At 42.3% G+C, this 18,684-nt stretch overlaps 2 protein-coding genes across 6 annotated transcripts in view; one reads left to right on the top strand and one right to left on the bottom strand.

Annotated features, from left to right (window-relative positions):
- il1rapl1a (interleukin 1 receptor accessory protein-like 1a) overlaps positions 1–2,293 on the top strand; it is a 155,868-nt gene extending 153,575 nt beyond the window's left edge. For all 5 annotated transcript variants that reach the window (XM_037488355.2, XM_037488353.2, XM_037488357.2 and 2 more), the window contains one exon: positions 54–2,293. In XM_037488355.2, coding sequence (XP_037344252.1) covers positions 54–775 — 722 coding nt within the window. In that variant the 3' untranslated portion in view covers positions 776–2,293. The remainder of the gene's footprint in view (positions 1–53) is intronic.
- Positions 2,294–6,633: 4,340 nt separating this feature from the next.
- nr0b1 (nuclear receptor subfamily 0, group B, member 1) lies at positions 6,634–8,296 on the bottom strand. The gene is made up of 2 exons (XM_037488358.2): positions 7,450–8,296; positions 6,634–7,172 (listed from the first exon to the last, which is right to left on the bottom strand). Exons 1-2 carry the CDS (start codon positions 8,120–8,122, stop codon positions 6,931–6,933), a joined length of 915 nt encoding a protein of 304 aa, XP_037344255.1. The 5' UTR covers positions 8,123–8,296; the 3' UTR covers positions 6,634–6,930.
- Between the last annotated feature and the right edge of the window lie 10,388 nt (positions 8,297–18,684).

The following is an 18,684-nucleotide window of genomic DNA, read 5'->3' as shown; positions in this document are numbered from 1 at the left end:
CCTTGTCTCATGAGTGATTCTGCTTTTCTCTCTTGGCCTGTCGTTTCCTGCAGCATACATTGAGGACGTGGCACGCTGTGTGGACCAGAGCAAGCGCCTCATCATAGTCATGACACCCAACTACGTGGTGCGGCGAGGCTGGAGTATCTTTGAGCTGGAGACGCGGCTGCGCAACATGTTGGTGACCGGCGAGATCAAAGTCATCCTGATTGAGTGCGCCGAGCTGCGTGGCATCATGAACTACCAGGAGGTGGAGGCTCTCAAGCACACTATCAAAACCCTCACGGTCATCAAGTGGCGCGGCCCCAAGAGCAACAAGCTCAACTCCAAATTCTGGAAGCAGCTGCAGTACGAGATGCCGTTCCGGCGCACAGAGCCCATGCTCACCAACGAGCCGGCGCTGGACGTCAGCGAGCAGGGCCCCTTCGGGGAGTTGCAGACCGTCTCCGCCATCTCCATGGCGGCGGCCACCTCCACCGCCATGGCGACCGCCCACCCCGAGCTGCGTTCCACTTTCCACAACACGTACCACACCACCATGAGGCAGAAACACTACTACCGCAGCTACGAGTATGACTTACCCCCAGGAGGGACCCTGCCACCTCTGTCCTCTCTGGGGAACCAGCACACCTACTGCAACATCCCGCTGACACTGCTGAACGGGCAGAGGCCCCCCGGGAAGAGCCGAGAGCACAGCCTGGAGGAGGCGCACGCCAACAACGCCATGCTCCCTCTTCTGCCGAGAGAAACCAGCATTTCCAGCGTCATCTGGTAATGGTGAAGAGGCACAGCGTCAGCTGTGGGAGGATCGGTCGGAGCCAGACACGCCAAGGCTCAGTCTGGTAGATTTTAGGAACACAGTTTATGGTCGTGATTGCGGCGTAAGTGTTTTGGATCCTTTGTGTTCCAACCGCTGTTAAATGGGAGCAAGTGGCGGCGATACAGCAGGTTTTCGGACTCGGTTCCTCTTTGTTGGTTTGGTTTTTAAAGTGGACAGCGCGTCTGTATGCAGGGGGGAGGTTTTCCATGTGGAACTACAGGAGATATAATGAAGACACCCTTTTATCTAGAAGCGAGATACAGACTTGCGAGAACTCGACATCAAAGAAGCAACACTCTATGGCAATGTGCATACACAGATGTGCAAACACACAAACAAAAGGAAAACAGGGTCTTGTACATATGTTTCAATTTATTTGTAGCATCAGTGTTTTCCTGTTTTGTTCTTTGGTTTATTTTATTCAACCATGTTTGTTGCCTTCTCCACTGCAGGACTTTGCTTTAACTTGTAATTGTATGTTTAGTATTTTTTTCTCTTTTTAGTTTGTTTTCTACTCTTATTTCAATCTGCTTGTTTGGAAAGCCAGTATGTCATGTACCTGCGCTGTCATCTTTTATTTTTGTTTGTTTGTTTTGAAATCTTTGTGTAGTTTAAGAGAACATTTTTAACACTTTTGGAACTCTTCTGGACATTTCAGGAGCTTTGTGGAGCTGAAACTTCTTTTTGTTTACCTATAAAAGGTGTATCTAATTTAAAGGGAAACTCTTTTAAAAAATCATAGAATATGCAAAAAGAAGGAGGAGCTGGCAAAAAAATAGAACCTTCCTGTAGGACTGAAAAGCGATGGAGGGGCTGTCCTAGTCCTCTCCAATCAGATAGGACAGCAGATCCTTCTCTAAAGCTTCATATTTTCTATTGAAACAAACAGCCTTGCTGATTTAGAGTGATAGTGAAATGCCTCACCTTAAAAGAAAATCTGTAGATTATTTTAAAAAGAATTCTATTTTTGTAACACAAAAGAGTTGCTTGAGAAGTCATACTTATTTGCATTTCATCTACCATAGAAAGGGGGATTTGTGTTAAGTGTTATGCTGGTTTTGTACACTTGCAATGTGATTCATGGTTTGTTAAGAGGTAAAGGTGGCTTCTGAATCCACATGAAAAAAATCTCTCCCCTTGTTATTGAATCAAACACAAAGCATTTTCAATGTTTTGCTTTTTAAAACATAATATTATTCTCATCCTGATAATTACTTTGGTTCATATGGATAGTTCATGTTTAAGGAAAGAAAAGAATACATTTGTGTTTTGACAGACTTTTTAAATATATTTGAAGGTGTGATTTTTGAGTATGCATAGCAAATAGATATGTATTCTATATATAATATAGATATTTATATAAATATATAAACACAATTTTCACTCTGAAAGAAATGTCTATCTTTATAGAAACACAATCATAATCAGTTGCCCTTACTTTCTCACTGCACATTAAAACATCGATTTCCTTGATGCTTCTTTTGTGTCTTTGACCATATGTTGGCAGTGCACCCATGTCCTTCTTTCTGACTGTATGAGTAATGAGTGTTTTCCAGGGAAGATAACCAAGCATTAGCATTTCCAGATACTGTTGAAAAGTAAACTGTGCCCATATCTCCCTACTCCTCTTACAGCGGACAACACTACAAGACGGAAATAGTAGCAGACAAGCGGAAAGCAGCGTGTGCATCTGCACATTCTGATTATTCACAGAAAAAACTACAGGTGAAATTGGATAGATTCACTTTTTTTTTTAATTGCTTTGCTTGCTGCTTCAAGCTGGCCCCTGGGCCATTAGTAGGTCCCTTGTTGACATGTTTCCAATGGAGGACTGGCATGATGCTTCAGCAGTTGGACTTTGTCAAACCAATACCTTCATTTTGAGGACAAAACTGCCTCTGTAATTCCCCAAAGTGTTTCCATGCTTTGCTAAAACATTTGTCCAACAAATCAGCACTGGGTATTTTGACCCTCGTAACTTATATTTGGAATGCATTGAGAGGGGATTTCCTAATATCTGCTATAAGCAGCAGGCAAAACGTGGTTTAACATTCATTTGAACAGGTGGATTTAAAATTCACATGTGCTTTGCAAACTATGAGTCGTGAGACCTTTATAAAATACAGTAGTGAGGAGCTACTCTCCAGGTGTTGGGACTGTCCCCCAGTGACATTACATCATAAAACCCCAACGAGAACTATCCTTAAAGCAGAATGCAAATAATAAAGCAAATGAGGAAGATCAACAACTATACATGTAATGACGGATGTCATGATCCGAACCTCACGGACTGAAGGCTGATGTGGCGTCTCTGAGGCCTCGTGGTCTACATTTCTCAAAGGGTAACGGCAAGCTCCCTGTGACTGCTGCAGGGTTTTTTTTGTATTATCCTATTCCCCTTGCTTTCTCCCCATTCCTGATTCCTGCCTATCTATCCTGTCAGAGGCAGAAATGCCTGAGATAAACTATTTTTTAAAGTGCTGATAAAAGAAACATTGGGTCTTGAAGCCAATAATTCTCATCGGATGGCTGACTGTTCTCTTGCTGGCCGCCTCAACACAACGGGGGTGCAGCGCTGCCAAACAGTGCCATCTCCTGGGGATTTGCACTATTTACAAGGCGTGTTTGTGATAAAAAGCTGGTAAACACAGAAACGAATAGCAGATTTACTGATTATTTGTCATCCCCAGGAGAAAAGAGAGAAAGGAGAAGCTGCGGCTGAGGACAGGGACAGAGTTAAAGGAAGAAAGTAAGTGAAAGACAAAGATGTGGACATTTTGTTGGTAGCAGGGAGCACAAACTGAGTTGTAAAGCTCAGACGGTTTCAGGCTATGCAAAGACAAAGAACAGAAGAAGCTATAACTGTATCAATGAAAACACAAGTGAACCTTTGAATAGAAACCAAAAGTTGGAGGCACGCACACAAAATCAAGCACACAGTTTTTGGCAGCCTTGTCGTAGACAGCAGGAGCTTGATCAGCAGAGAGGATTAATAGACTCTTCATCACCTTGAGCAATTGAGGACTTAATTGAAGAGAAAATAGGCCCTTACGAGAGGGAACGTCTAAAGGAGATAGATCAAAATAAGCACGGGGGGGAGTAACAAGTATTTACTCCTGGTAATAGTTTGTTGTCTATTTGTAAAATAGTCCTTTGACTTTTAAGCATTGAGGGCCTTGGAATAAAAATAATAGAGTCAAATAAAATGCCGGGGCAAAGGAGAAGCTGCTTGCGTTTCTGCGGGAGAGCAGAGATTGGAGCATCGGCGGTCAGGGGGGGCATTTAGCTTGGAGATAGCAGTTAATGAACAGCAAAACGATGCAGTAAAATAAGGAAATGCTTAATTGTGTAAAACAGATGAAAAAAGTTTCACCTTAATTTAATTACTGATTTAATGCACCAACCAGGGAACAAGTTGATAGTCCAAGCAGAGACTGCCACACAACTGGTTTATTCATCAACATTTAATTTGGTTATTAAAGCTGTTTTTACAAAACCGCGTAAATACATTATTTGTCAATAACTTCTCATCTCGTTGGGGCAAGCCGAGAAATCACAGGCTAAAAGGGATGAAATACATCACTACAATTTTACAGAACATGTTGTGACGTCGTAATGGTAAAATTAGATGCTACAGCAGAGTGGTTTAGTCCCAACAATCCAACGGTGGGTGACACACGCAAACAAACCATTGATGGGTGACACAATATAACAAACTATTGGCGGATGATACAATCCAACGAACCATTGATAGGTGACACAATCCAATTAACCAATGATGGGTGAAATTCCAATAAACCATTGATAGATGACACAATCCAATAAACCAATGATGGGTGACACAATCCAACAAACCATTGATTGGTGATACATTCTAACAAACTATTGATAGGTGACACAATCCAACAAACTATTGATAGGTGACACAATCCAACAAACCATTGATTGGTGATACATTCTAACAAACTATTGATAGGTGACACAATTCAACAAACTATTGATAGGTGACACAATCCAACAAACCATTGATTGGTGACACATTCCAACAAACCATTGACAGGTGACACAATCCAACAAACTATTGATAGGTGACACAATCCAACAAACCATTAATAGGTGACACAACCGGGGGGAGAACTGCAATGTGTGTTGAAATGTTTCTCTTGTTTGTGTGCATACTGCAGTCGATGTGCAGTTTAATCACGTGTTGCATTGGTGATGTTTTGTTTATTTTACTGGTAATTCTACAAGAAGTGGAAGGCTATTTAATTGATGTGGTTTACTGATGCTTATTGTTTGAATATTATATACACATCTTTATAATATCTGTTGGGCATTAACGTTCTGGTTACAGTAATAATAACCTGGACTAGGGAAGCAAGATTGTACAAAGGCTGCCAACTGTCCACCACATATGAATTAGTTTCAAAATAGGGGCTCTGTGGGGTATATTAACCAAGGGCAATATTGTATTCTTATATCAAAAGGTAAGAAAAAGTGTTGTCTTTTTATAATTCTAAAGGCTGCATTTCGGTAATGTTATTTTCTGAACTTAACAGTGTGTCATGTTATTCACCTTGACCCACTTAATCATTATATCAACATTTATATTATGTTGTGGTTTTGTTACCTAAAGCTGTAGCATTTATTGGTTCCCTAAACCTCAGTTGACGTAATTTTAAGTCCAACCGTGATGATTTTTCTTTTTTTTTTGTTGCCTGAACCTAGTGTTATCATCTTGTGTTTCGTTCACAAATTGCTATGAGACTGTGTTGTGTATATATTTTCTACACATATTTTGATCATGTTTATTGTGGTTGTCTTTTACTGCATTGCCTTATCAGACCACTGGGTGGTGTGTGAGAGTTATCTTTAATAGTCTCAGGTGAACATCCAGTTGGTACCTCATGTTCTAAGTTTAGCACTGTCTAGTGCCATTCCAATTTAAATCCATGTGGTTGTTCTGTGCGGAATATTTTCTTTAAAACATCAGAGAAGCATTGCTACATTGAGGGACATTGGCAACATTGACTGCTCATGTAAACATTTTTCCATTGAGTTCTTGCAGATGTATGTCTTGGAAGTCTGTCTCTTACTAATTTTTTAATATTTTACTTGACTTGGATTAGTATGAAGTGTTAAATAGAAACGTTCTGGACCAGATCATTCTGTGAACATGGGCCAAATTGCAGGGAGTGAGCACAGGTACAAACCATCTCGCATTTGAGCAGTGACTAGCCGAAAGCAGGTGTCCAGGGACTCATATCATTTAATGGAATTCAGCAGGAAATCTTTTCCCCATTGTTGTACATGTTTTCATCACTTAAATCTCTACAGATTTAGTGGAACCTAATGCTGTTGGTGCTATGTGTATTTACCTTTTCTCTGCCGAATATGATACTTTTTTACTAGTGAGCCATTCATCCATGCTGTGATGGTCAGATTTGGAGAGATTGTTGGAACATTACCTGAAGCCCTTTTGCTTCACCCTGTCCGCGTGTGCTGGTTGATAGAGAGGCTGACGTATGGTTTCTGTGCTGTTGCACTCTGCTGATCTAACATGGCATTTTACCAGTAAATAGTCCCCGGCCACTGTGAAAACTCTCCACCTCAGCTGCTGGGCAATGAACAACGGGACAATGTCTTAACTGCAGTGGCATCTTAATCTGTAGTAGTAACGATGCGCCTTTAATCAATAACTAATGTGAACAGAAGTTGAGTGCAACTCCGATTCTATAAGAACATTTCAGACTTCCAATAAGGTTCTGTCTAGGACCGATTTAATACTTGCCCCATGAAGAGGTGTGTCACTGATTAGGAAAGAGAGATATGAAACAAACGTCCAGAGAGCTTTTTTTATTATAGAAAAATAGTTTGTATAAAAACAATTAAGTTAGGAATTCCAGCAGCTGCTTTGTATAATTTTCCTCTAATATAACATATGTCGCCTTCAACACACGGTCTTCCTTTGTCTCACACACACGCACACGCACACACACACAGAGACACGCGTGCCTGGTTGTTCATTTCACAGACCTCGACGACCTCCTACATACAGAAAAAGTCCTGAATGTAGTAGTCCCTAATATCCTCTTCACCCGCCCGTCCATCTACTTCCCGTAGAACATCTCCATGAGCACCTCCTCGATGCTGACATTGCCTATAACGGGTCGAAAGAAGAGCTGCGCGACCACGGGCGCGCTGATGGCCCTCAGCATGGAGAGAGCTATGAGCAGCTTGGCGAACCGCGTCGCGTCCTCCCGGTGGATCATCCCGACGTGCTCGTTCAGAGCCTGGTGCGCCTCCCGCCGCAGAGACTGGATGTAGTGGAGACAGCGCAGACCCTCCGCGTCTAGGGGAGGAGACGGACAAGACATGGTCAAGGGGAGGGATAGTGCGATGGTTTCCGTGGGCTACATGCTATAAATAGGTGACCAGTCCTCAATTATTATTATTAATGACACTTTCTATTTCTAACGGCACATTGGGGTCACAAATATATATATTATATATATACTCATTAATAAAAGGCAATAATAGTCACCTATTCTGAACACAACCTAAGAAGAACTCGGCAGCCTACAGTCTGTGTCAGTCAAACAGCTTTGACGCACAGGTGGGTCTCCTACCTGGGTTGAACAGCACGGCTCCTTTCAGATACGCATACTCCTTCGTACTAATATCTACACTCCAGCACTTCTTCAGGAAGGCTTTGATAGCGTCGATGTCCGCGACAGATACCCCGGCTTCCGCCCTGCTCTGGCCGGCCGGCACCTCGCTGTGCCTGTCCGGTAAACCCGTGAGGATGCGCTGCAGCATGCTGGGCTCCACGGTCTCCGCCGTCTCAAAGTCCACCCGGTCTTGCGCGAGTCCGAGCACGAGCAGAGGCGCCCAGCCGCTGCGGATCAACGTCAGCTGGTCGTCCTCCGGCAGCTCCCGGAAACACGGGACGTTCTTCACGAACCGCAGTGTCTTCACCAGAACCGCCGAGGCGGCTTTGCACGTCACCTGCGGGGAGCGGAGGACACCCCGGCGCCGCGTGGAGCCGCAGGAGCAAGCCTGCTGCCGGAGCTCCTGCGGCGAGGCGCGGTCGGCGGCGGAGGAGGAGGAGGAGGTCCTGTGCAAGTTTTGCACCGTTTCTTGTTGGGGCTGTTGTTGTTGCTGTTGTTGTTGCTGTTGATGTTCATGATGATGTTGCTCCTCGGTGCTCGCGAGGCTGTCATTCTTCAAAATGCTGTAGAGGATGCTGTTGTTGCTTCGACCGCCGGCACCACGGCAGCGGCAGCCCTCCAGCGCGGCCATGGCCGCTCTACATGGGCCGGAGCTCAGTGGGACCCGCTCTCTCTTTGAAGCGCCGGAGGTCAGTGACAGAAGTAGCGTTGTTTTCTTACACCCCGATAGCCCGGAGCACGTTTATACTAGCTCCTGTCTGTCCCCGCGCGGGAGAGAGCCCGTCATACTCTGCATATTCCGCCTCCCCCAGGGCACCTCCTCTTTCTCCCCTCCCCCCCTCCTCTTCTTTTCCTCTCTCTCTCTGGTTTTCTATCTGTGTCTCTCCTTCTCTCACCTAACACATGCTTTTCAAAAGTCACTTATATACCGAAACATTCAAGACACCCCACTGGACTATGACAATGACATTCAGACGATAATCCAAAGTGTTTTACATCTCTTTTGCTCACATGTGAAAGCTTAAACATGTCTGATCAAAAACAACAACATCAAAAACAACATGGGACTCAGCCTGACTGCAAGACGTGTCCAGCAAAATACAGCAGCGGCCAACAGACCTGATTATTTAAAAGGTTATGTTATTATTTGTGAGAGAGGAAGGGCAAGGAATCAGAGCCCAGTTCTATTCTCGGAATTACCTTGAATCCCTGGCAGAGCTGTTTATCAGGCAGAAACCGGGAAAAATATAGTCCAGCGACAGATCTGAAGGCTTAATTATTTTAGGGACAATTTATATGATTTTCTATGAGAAAGAAGTAGGAAGAACTGAGCGAAGGCCAGCCTCCAACCTTGACTCGGACACACTGATATTGATTTAACCGTGAAAACAGGAGCTGGTGAATTATGATGTCATGACTCAATGCTCTCCTTGCTTCTGTCACTGAAGGAGGATGGGAGGTGGGGGGGGGGGGCAAGACGGGAGGAGTGGAGGTCATTCGAATGAGAGAATGGGAAAGACAGATCAGGATAAAGCAGATGAATTAGAGGTCTATCTTAATTGCTCCTAAGAGGGATCCCAGGTTAGGGTGACTGCTGAAAGAGATGTTGTCTGATAAATTGTGAGAAAAGTCTAAGAATTCTGAGAAGAACTCCAGACTCAAACTATGTTGAGTTTCAGGCTGTTGTAAGCAAACCACCTACAGGGTTAAGGTTAACAACAGAAGGTTGTGTTCGGTGTGGAGAAAGTATGATATTGAGTGCATGGTCACATTCATGAACTCGCAGACCTCAGCGTGCCCCGTTCCTTTTCGTCAAAGGACATGGCTGTGAATGGAGGCCGGATGAAAAACTTTTTCAGAGGCCGAACATCTTTGTATTGATTTAACCAAGAGCAAAAACAGAGAGATTTTTCACATGTTTATATCAAGGACACCACGGGATAAAAAGCCTTCACCCTCTCTCTTCTGCTCAAGGTCCAGCCGGCGCGGGTTATACAAATCCTTCCGTCTCAAAGAGAGATTACATTATGTCTTGTTGCAAAAACACAGTCAAAACGTTCCCTCATTTATTTCATTGGTGTAAGAAGCACTTAAGTAGCTCTCCACGCCATCGTCTTTCCACAGACAAAGCATGTCAAATATACCTGACATACCTGCAGACATACCAAATATCTCATGCTCCATTTTTCTTTAGGAAAAACACATATAACGCTATAAATTTGATGAATGAAGATTTTCTTTATTTATGTAGTTGACACCCTTCAATGGGTGAAAAGCAGAATGTTATAGTTTTGCACAACAATTGAATAACATCAATCGAATGAAAGCAAGAGAGTGAGAATTTCTTATTTGTATTTCCTTGTATGGGATCCATGTTCCATCGTCACAATATTTGAGACCCTGGTAAATGTGAAAGATGTTTTGACCATACCGGGCTCTCAAAATTGTGATGGCCAAGCCGAGGGCAGCATATAGAGCAAACAGCTCTAACAAAGGACAGCAACAGTGCTGACCGAAGGGTCACGCGCTATGCTGCCAAAATGACAGCGTGGGAAGGGACTGTATTATCAGCTGTAACATATGAGAGCAAATGTGTTTTCAACTTCTCATAGTGAGTGCTGTGGTGGTGGACAGTTTGTCTTTGACAATGATGAAAGTAAGCCTGAGGAATACGCTCAGCAGTCCGGTCTGGCTTTGACATCAAAATCTCATAATGTGTGTCCATCAAATATGGAAGACACAATTATAGTATAAGCTTCCACTGTTCACAGTAAAGTGAAAAAGGGTTTAGGAGCTTTTAAACAAACACACACACACAGTCGTCTCTCTGTGATCTGCACTTCTGTAACTAATTGCTGTGACACTCAGACAGTCTGAGTCAGACGGCATCAGCCACGCTGCAGTTTTGTGTCTAGTGCTGAAATGTAGAGCAAGGTCACTGCCAAAGAAGCTATCTGCTCAGACAAGGAGCATGAGAAAGTTAGAGCAGAGCACATGCAGAAATCACAGTGGGAAGGGAAGAACCCTTGGAAGCAAATTCTGGTGCTTCAGATTTTCTGTGTTGATGCTGGCAATTAGATTTCGTTACAATGTTGCTAGAATGTAAATTTGTCCGCACTGAACTTATTCTGAACATTCCTTTTTCTCACAACGCCTCATGTTGATCGACTAAAGGAAAAAGGAACTGCTGTTGTAGTCTAATATACAATAAATATATCTGACACAGTTTGTGCATATAGTTTCAGAAAATACACAAAATGTTTTCAATAAGTGAGCATTGTTATGTTAAGTGATTTTGCAGGAGTAAACATTTCCTGAAGGCTGATCGCACAAATTAAATTCTGAGGTTGCCGTGACCCGAGAAGACAGCTCTTTGGCACATTCAGACAAGTCAGCCTTGAAACACAAGTGTGGAGAAAAACACAAGGTTTTTTACCAAACACTATGGACCCAGACATCCACAGACACTCCAAGACAGGTCTCAGAAACTTAAGAGGACAACTTTGTATGATTCAAGGCTTTGCATTAAATGGCTCCCCTGAAAAAGTCTTGTACCGCATTGTTTGTTGGTTTGTTGGGTACTCTTCTGGCGGTTGCTATAGCGACTGCCTCCATTTTCTCTCTTTGGCTGCTCGCATAAAGGGCTGTGTCCTTGTCTCTATAATAGTTACAAATTTAATGCTGCACTTGCAAGGACTCATATCTCTAACTTACAGCAGTGAAACTGTGTGTGGGTGCATGCTTGTGTGTGTGTGTGTGTGTGTGTGTGTGTGTGTGTGTGTGTGTGTCTGTGTGTTGGAGAGAAAGAAAGATGAAATTTGCGGCAATTGAAAAATGTATAGGTTCTTCTCTGGAAACCTGAAATAATTGTGAAAAACAGAATGTTAAAGTGAACAACAAAGAAACAGCAAGACACAGGATGCCCTTTTTTCTTCAATTTTGTTGAGCACTTGCAGTCTAATGTGATTGGACGACTATCTAAAAAGCCTGTTTTAAACTTAACTTGAAAAAACGTGCATTGCTCAGAAAAGACACTCAGCAACTTGTAACACAACCACAGAATAAACATGAACATGGTAAGTTTGTATCTGCTTGCCATCCCCTGCAGCTCGCTTGTCACCAGAGTGCTTTGGTAGTTATACAGCCCTAAGAGTACATCAAGGAATGGCGCATTTAAGTGCAAATTTCATTACGCTGACACTGTCATACAAAGATACCGTAATATTAAAATTTAATACGTGTGTTTGTGTGTGTGTGTGTGTGTGTGTGTGTGATATACGGTGAGGGAAATAAGTATTTGAACACCCTGCTATTTTGCAAGTTTTCCCACTTAGAAATCATGGAAGGGTCTGAAATTGTCATCGTAGGTGCATGTCCACTGTGAGACATAATCTAAAAAAATAATCCAGAAATCAAAATATATGATTTTTTAACTATTTATTTGTATGATACAGCTGCAAATAAGTATTTGAACACCTGTCTATCACCTAGAATTCTGACCCTCAAAGACCTGTTAGTCTGCCTTTAAATTTGTTTTATCCTAAATTAGATGGACCTGTTTGCATAAAGACACCTGTCCACCCCATGCAATCAAAAAGAATCCAACTACTAACATGACCAAGACCAAAGAGCTGTCCAAAGACACTAAAGACAAAATTGTACACCTCCACAAGGCTGGAAAGGGCTACGGGGAAATTGCCAAGCAGCCCAGAACTACACGGGAGGAGCTGGTCAATGACCTGAAAAGAGCTGGGACCACCATTTCCAAGGGAAGGAGGTTGTTCCCCAAAATCTCACAATATATGGCCCCGGTCATCCTCTCCTTAGTACAGTGCAGTCGCCCTGACACATGTGCAGAAAAACACCCCCAAAGCATGATGCTACCACCCCCATGCTTCACAGTAGGAATGGTGTTCTTGGGATGTTACTCATCATTCTTCTTCCTCCAAACACGCTTAGTGGAATTATGACCAAAAAGTTCTATTTTGGTCTCATCTGACCACATGACTTTCTCCCATGACTCCTCTGGATCATCCAAATGGTCATTGGAAAACTTAAGACGGGCCTTGACATGTGCTGGTTTAAGCAGGGAAACCTTCCATGCCATGCATGATTTCAAACCATGACGTCTTAGTGTATTACCAACAGTAACCTCAGTTAGAGCATTGAAGATGGGTCGAGGCTGGGTCTTCCAACATGACAATGACCCGAAGCACACATCCAGGATAACCAAGGAGTGGCTCTGTAAGAAGCATATCAAGGTTCTGGCGTGGCCTAGCCAGTCTCCAGACCTAAACCCAATAGAGAATCTTTGGAGCGAGCTCAAACTCCGTGTTTCTCAGCGACAGCCCAGAAACCTGAGTGATCTAGAGAAGATCTGTGGGGCCAAAATCCCTCCTGCAGTGTGTGCAAACCTAGTGAAAAACTACAGGAAACGTTTGACATCTGTAATTGCAAACAAAGGCTACTGTACCAAATATTAACTTTGATTTTCTCAGGTGTTCAAATACTTATTTGCAGCTCTATCATACAAATAAATAGTTAAAAAATCATATATTGTGATTTCTGGATATTTTTTTTTAGATTATGTCTCACAGTGGACATGCACCTACGATGACAATTTCAGACCCCTCCATGATTTCTAAGTGGGAGAACTTGCAAAATAGCAGGGTGTTCAAATACTTATTTTCTTCACTGTATGTACAGATTCTGGTGCTTTGGTAACCCAGTGCGAAGCCAATGTCAAAGTTTCTTAAAAGCTGCCCCTCTGGCCTAAAAACACCCTCGAACTGTTGAAAAGCGATGCCTTAGCCACTTTGAGCACAACTGATGATGGACCAGGGGGGTTACATCTGATGGTGGTCCTGCCTTACAGGGTTTTGGGACAGACAATGTCACATCTGAATAGACTGCAAAGCTATCTGATGCTTATTTGTCATTTTTGGCTATTCAAAATAAAGTGATTGAAACCATTGTCCCAGTGAATGAAATTAACACGTTGGTGGCACTTGAGGGGTTTTATACGCACTCTGACTTCCCCATATTTAGAACATTTGGCACAAACACAAAACAAACAGAAATGAAAACTAACTTGTTGCTTTTTCTGCAGTTTTAATTCCATAGTTTTATTTTCTCTGAAATATATTTTATTTTTGTATTCTGCTTCTAGCCAATAAAATGGTATGTTATATTAGTATTGTTTAGTAATAAATACACATTAAACGATGTTAATGTAACATACCATTTTATTGGATAAAAGTAGAAAACAAAAGTAAAATATATGTTTTTTTTTTCATTTTTGGGTACTGTTGACTACTAACAGTATTATGACTACTATGACTAAGTACGGAACGTGTTCCCAGCGAGCATTTTTCCCAAGTTGTTTAAAAGACGTCTCTGGACGTAGAAATTGGTTCAAGTGTTTTCGACGTCTAAAACTAGATGTCAAAAATACTCCTTGATCGGTTTTCAACATCATTATCAATATTGGCCGTAAACCTACAAATGTGGACGTTGTTTGTAAACAAAAACAAAACAAAACCAAATTACATTGAAATGTGGTCTAAACACAAAAGTCTCTTCAACCTCTACGAATAGACGCTGAAAAAACACTTTTGATCCAATTTTCAACACCGCCCACAGATGTCTTTTCAACGGGAAAATGCTCGCTGGGTATTTAACCAGAACTTGATCTTTGCCTGACCATATGCAGCCAGTAAACATACCCAAGATTAGATCTACAGTATTAAAGTAAACAAAGTGTCTTATCCCCATTAATTCTTCAAAGCAGCCTAGTGGCACACAACCACTCTTTGAATAAACACAGCTTTGCTCATTGTTTACCTCAGCTGTGAACCTCTCACCGAATGTGGGTAAACAGCGCACACACATACACACTCTCTATTTGCCTCCACTTGTAGTACCGTTCAAGGTTGGTATATAAGCACAAGGTCACCCTGCTTACAACAAACAAAGCAGCAGATATGCTAGCTTTTAGGACAGGCACTAATCATTTAGCTATTACAGCTCACTGCTCGGTTGTGTTCTAACAAGTTGTGATAAAGGTTGTTGCATTGTATCATGTCGATTGGCATTGTTTTGTGTTATTTTGCATTTTGATAGAATTCATTTGTGTCTGTATTCCTGTAACAAGGAAGTCATCTTTATACCTCATTTGCAAACGTTTTGATTGTTTAGGGTTCACGCGGATACTGTCACGGTTTGGGTTTACTTCCTGTTTTATTTTGTAGATTCATGCCTCTGGTGTCCCTGGGTTAACTTCACTTCCTGCCTTGTCCTGTCATCCCCTGTGATTGTCTCCAGTGTCCATGATTGTTTCCACCTGTGTCCAACCACCTGCACCACCCCTGTGTATTTAAGCCCTGTGTGTCTTGTCGCGTCATTGCACGTATGTAGGTTGTAGTCAATAGCTTTGAAGTCTGTAGCCTGTATGTGTTCTGGATGTTCTGCATGGATGTATGTTCCTGGTCCCTGTCTGCGTTTTGTTCCTGTTGGCCTTTTTGATTTTGTAGTTTCGGAGTGATTAAAAGTACCGTTGTTTGTGGGAGAAGAGTCTTCATTTGGGTCTTCCTGCCTGCCTTTACCTACACCCTTTTCCTGACAGATTCAAGGATTAATGAGCCACAGTGACATCAGTCTGGGGCATGATGCCCCTCAAACTGCAACCTCTAGCCAATCCCTCCCGCGCCCCCAAGTATGGGAGTCTTGAGTTCTGACAGTTCGTTTGGCAACCAGATGCCAATAGGAACCACCTGTGTGCTGATGCACTGTTGAGTTGTCACATACGACTTTTTATTGAACACTAACCGCTATATTTTTTCAATCATCATTTATATAACAAATGTAGACAATTTTTTATAGAATCTATGGAGTAATAGTTTGCTAAATAGTGTGAAGTCTGAAGGGGCATTGTTCTGTGTGGACTGCTTGTCTAAATGCTTCGGACTGCACTGCACTGAGATGGAAGCGACGGCGGCTCAGTGGGGCTTTTCACTGTGAGAAATGAACTACCTGAACTACTCCTGATGTCTCAAATGTCTGAATGGGGTAGGGTTACTTCTACGATTCTTTTAACAGTGAGTTAGCAGTTTCTCTTGTCTTAAGCGGTTTAGAGAAGATTCCAAGGATGTCAACTCAGTTTGGATGGGTTTTTAGAGGCACTTTGGTTGCATAAAATACAGAGGGTATGAAGTATAGCAATGTCGGGGCCTTAGTCACACCGCTGCTGTGAGTCATTTGTGCAGATTAACATTATCTCTAAAGGCCATGCAGTTGATTTATGCATAAAACCAATACAATTTCTTATAACTACATATTTAGAGAGTGCACAAAGTTTGTTAAAAGTAACATGTTCACATTAAATGATTTGAGCCGCTTGCAGAGCAGAAACACAACATTGACATTATTGACTTTAGTGTTGTATGGTGAGCTGTTTCTGACCGACTTAACATAAGAATTCATAATATAACGGCTAATGGAGGCTGATAAAACTAAGGATCTCACAAAACCAGCAGAAACAGGGACATTCCATAGTTTATACCAAATGCATCCAGGGTAAAGAAAACAAAAACAATGAACACCATGTGCTTTATTTTGCATACTCTGTTCATCATGATGAATGCAATCATTTTTAAATTGAATGCAACAAGGAAAACACAGTGAGCATTTATTTAAATTTTAAAATGTCCTTTTGATAAAACAATTGTTAAACTTTGACACAAAAGTAATGTAATTTACAAAATAAGATTTCTGTATTTGTTGAGGATGGTGAGAATATCAGTGTAAGCCACAGGAAAGAAAGTCATGAGCTTGCTATAAGATCTATTATATCACTAGATTGGGTTCGTACATGCATTTGTACAAGGGACCTCCTTCATATTCATATGTATTTGATCCATAATATAAACACACACACACACACACACAGCATCTGCACACACAGGAATATTGATCATAGAGACTTTGAATGAAATGTCTAAACTAAAGGATGCAGAAAGCCATACAAACATAGATGAATCTTCTACAACAGAATGAGGGAGTGAGCGAGAGGCGGGACACTGCCGTTGTAATGTCCTTGTTGTGGATAAATTGTGTGTTGAACATAAACCACTGGGATGTGGGCTAATTAACCAAGGTTGAGTGGGACCCTGGAGGGGGCGAAGGAGGGGGGAGGAGGGGGAAGCTGCCAAGGTCAAACCCATGAGTGTGTGCGTGTGCTTCCCATTCCACACAGCAAGTCCCCCAGTGCCACTCTCGATGCCTTTCACTGCATTCGGTCACCTCCCTACCCGAGACTGTCTTCGCTTTGGCCAAACCCACTTTGCATTCCCATTATCTCACCCGGCCCGCCTTGCCCCGCCGAGGAACAAAGGATTTAATCAACAGTCACTTCATAAAAATGCATTCGGACAAAACGGGGATTAAAATGCAGATTGCCTCCCCTAACCCTTTTCCCTACGTATCCCATTTACCCACTTGCCCTTTTTTTATCTCTGCCTTCCCCCCGCCTATCTATTTATATTATCGGAATTTATGTTGTGAAATGAAATGGGGTTTTTTTTTGTATGTATAGCCATTACTAACTACGCATGTGAGACGTACATGCATCATGGTGCGTGCGTGTGTGTGCTCAAAGGCTACTGAGTGAAATATGAACTGTGCTGTGGAGCAATAAATGTCCCTCCTATCTCAGTCTTTATTAGTCTCGCAGTGACTACAGTATGAATATTTTGGCCTCACCGCATATCGAGGACAGGGTCATGTTTGCATAAGTAACTAAAATATTACACTAATAACAATGTGGTTGTGCCAGGAAAAGCCGCGGGAGGAGGTGAAGGTGAGGGGGGGGGTGAGTGGAGACAGGCAAAGGCCAACGTATACAGAGGTCCAAGGTGAGAGAAAACACTGGTGGGTGAAATAAACATTTGAAATGAGACAAACGTGAAAACGTTTGACAGGTCTTTTGTCTTTGAGTGATGAGAAGAATTCTCATTAAATTTGTCAGTGAGGTGTCCTTCCTTTGAGACTTTGAACAACAACAAACCCATTTTCAGACTTGTGTAAGTGACTCATCGGCGGCGCGTCATGCTGTCTGACTTTGCTTCTGCAATACTTGTCATTAAAGATCTGTAAGGCCTTGAAAACGCAATGTTTTCTCTCTTTTAATATGTTAACCTGAAAGTATTGAACTTTCTTTTTTTAAAGTTTAAGCTGTGAAATGACTCATCCTCAATGAAAACCTCACTTCCAGACAATTATTATTTTTACATTCTTCCGCTGCACTGCATGTCTCAAGGCAATATACCATCACCTGACCCTATCTCCTTCTATCTCTGTGTTCCTGCTTATTTTAAATGATGACAGTAATAATAATAAGCCAACAACATCCAACTGAGGCTATTGCAGTATTTTTGCTAAGCTCCGGCATCGTTGTTTGGCGTGGTCTGTGCTGAACACACCTAGGCCGCGCTGTAGATGGAAGTGGCTCCTGACGGGACAATTGGTCCGGACACAAACACGATGCACCTCACAATGATGTATTTTCTTGTTAGCACGTAATATCTCACTAATTATGCAATATTGTGATGTTGCAGGAATCTAGCTGCAGTACCGGGTAACTTTCAGGACCTGTCAGGCTCTGTCAAAAGGAGCACTGGGCCACAGTAACTAGTCAGATATGGGATGTAGTAAGTATCCCTGATCAGCGGCATGTATCAGTGTGTCTTGAACCGTATAACCTGAAGTGTTGTTTGTGTTGGTCATGGTTGTGTCACCAAATTTGAGTCTAATCCTCAACTCTTATCATTAAAAGAAGTTTTTTCCAATTAAGCTTCCTCATCTTTACCCATTCAAGTTCCTCCATTGGCCTTGCTTAACTAGATACATGCTTTCACACATCATTCTGCCTCCTTTCACAATTTATGTGCCTGTATAATTTCCCTCTCTTTTCATTTTGTCTTTCTATACATGTTGGATTGTTCCAAGGCCAAGGCCTCCACAAAGGGCCTATTGAGCTTGTTGAACTATTTGTGTTAGACGCGATGTTTCTGAGCTACATCGGCAGATGTTATACTTGGATATCTGTCTTTCAGCACTCTATTTTATTTGTATCATTAAAGTCGGAATGTAACAGAAAGGAATCATTGTTTTAAGATTATTTGTGATATAATGTGT

Source organism: Pungitius pungitius, chromosome 10 (genome assembly GCF_949316345.1).
Source record: "Pungitius pungitius chromosome 10, fPunPun2.1, whole genome shotgun sequence".
Taxonomy (NCBI): Eukaryota; Metazoa; Chordata; class Actinopteri; order Perciformes; family Gasterosteidae; genus Pungitius; species Pungitius pungitius.
Note: the sequence above shows the minus strand (reverse complement) of the source record. Positions and strands in the feature narration are given on the sequence as shown.

Bases quoted from the DNA above. Each gene is read 5' to 3' on its own strand.
- nr0b1 (XM_037488358.2), bottom strand. From the start codon at position 8,122: ATGGCCGCGCTGGAGGGCTGCCGCTGCCGTGGTGCCGGCGGTCGAAGC. The intron at 7,173-7,449 runs GTAGGAGACCCA...CTCCTCCCCTAG, and splicing joins AGCCGTGCTGTTCAACCCAG to ACGCGGAGGGTCTGCGCTGT.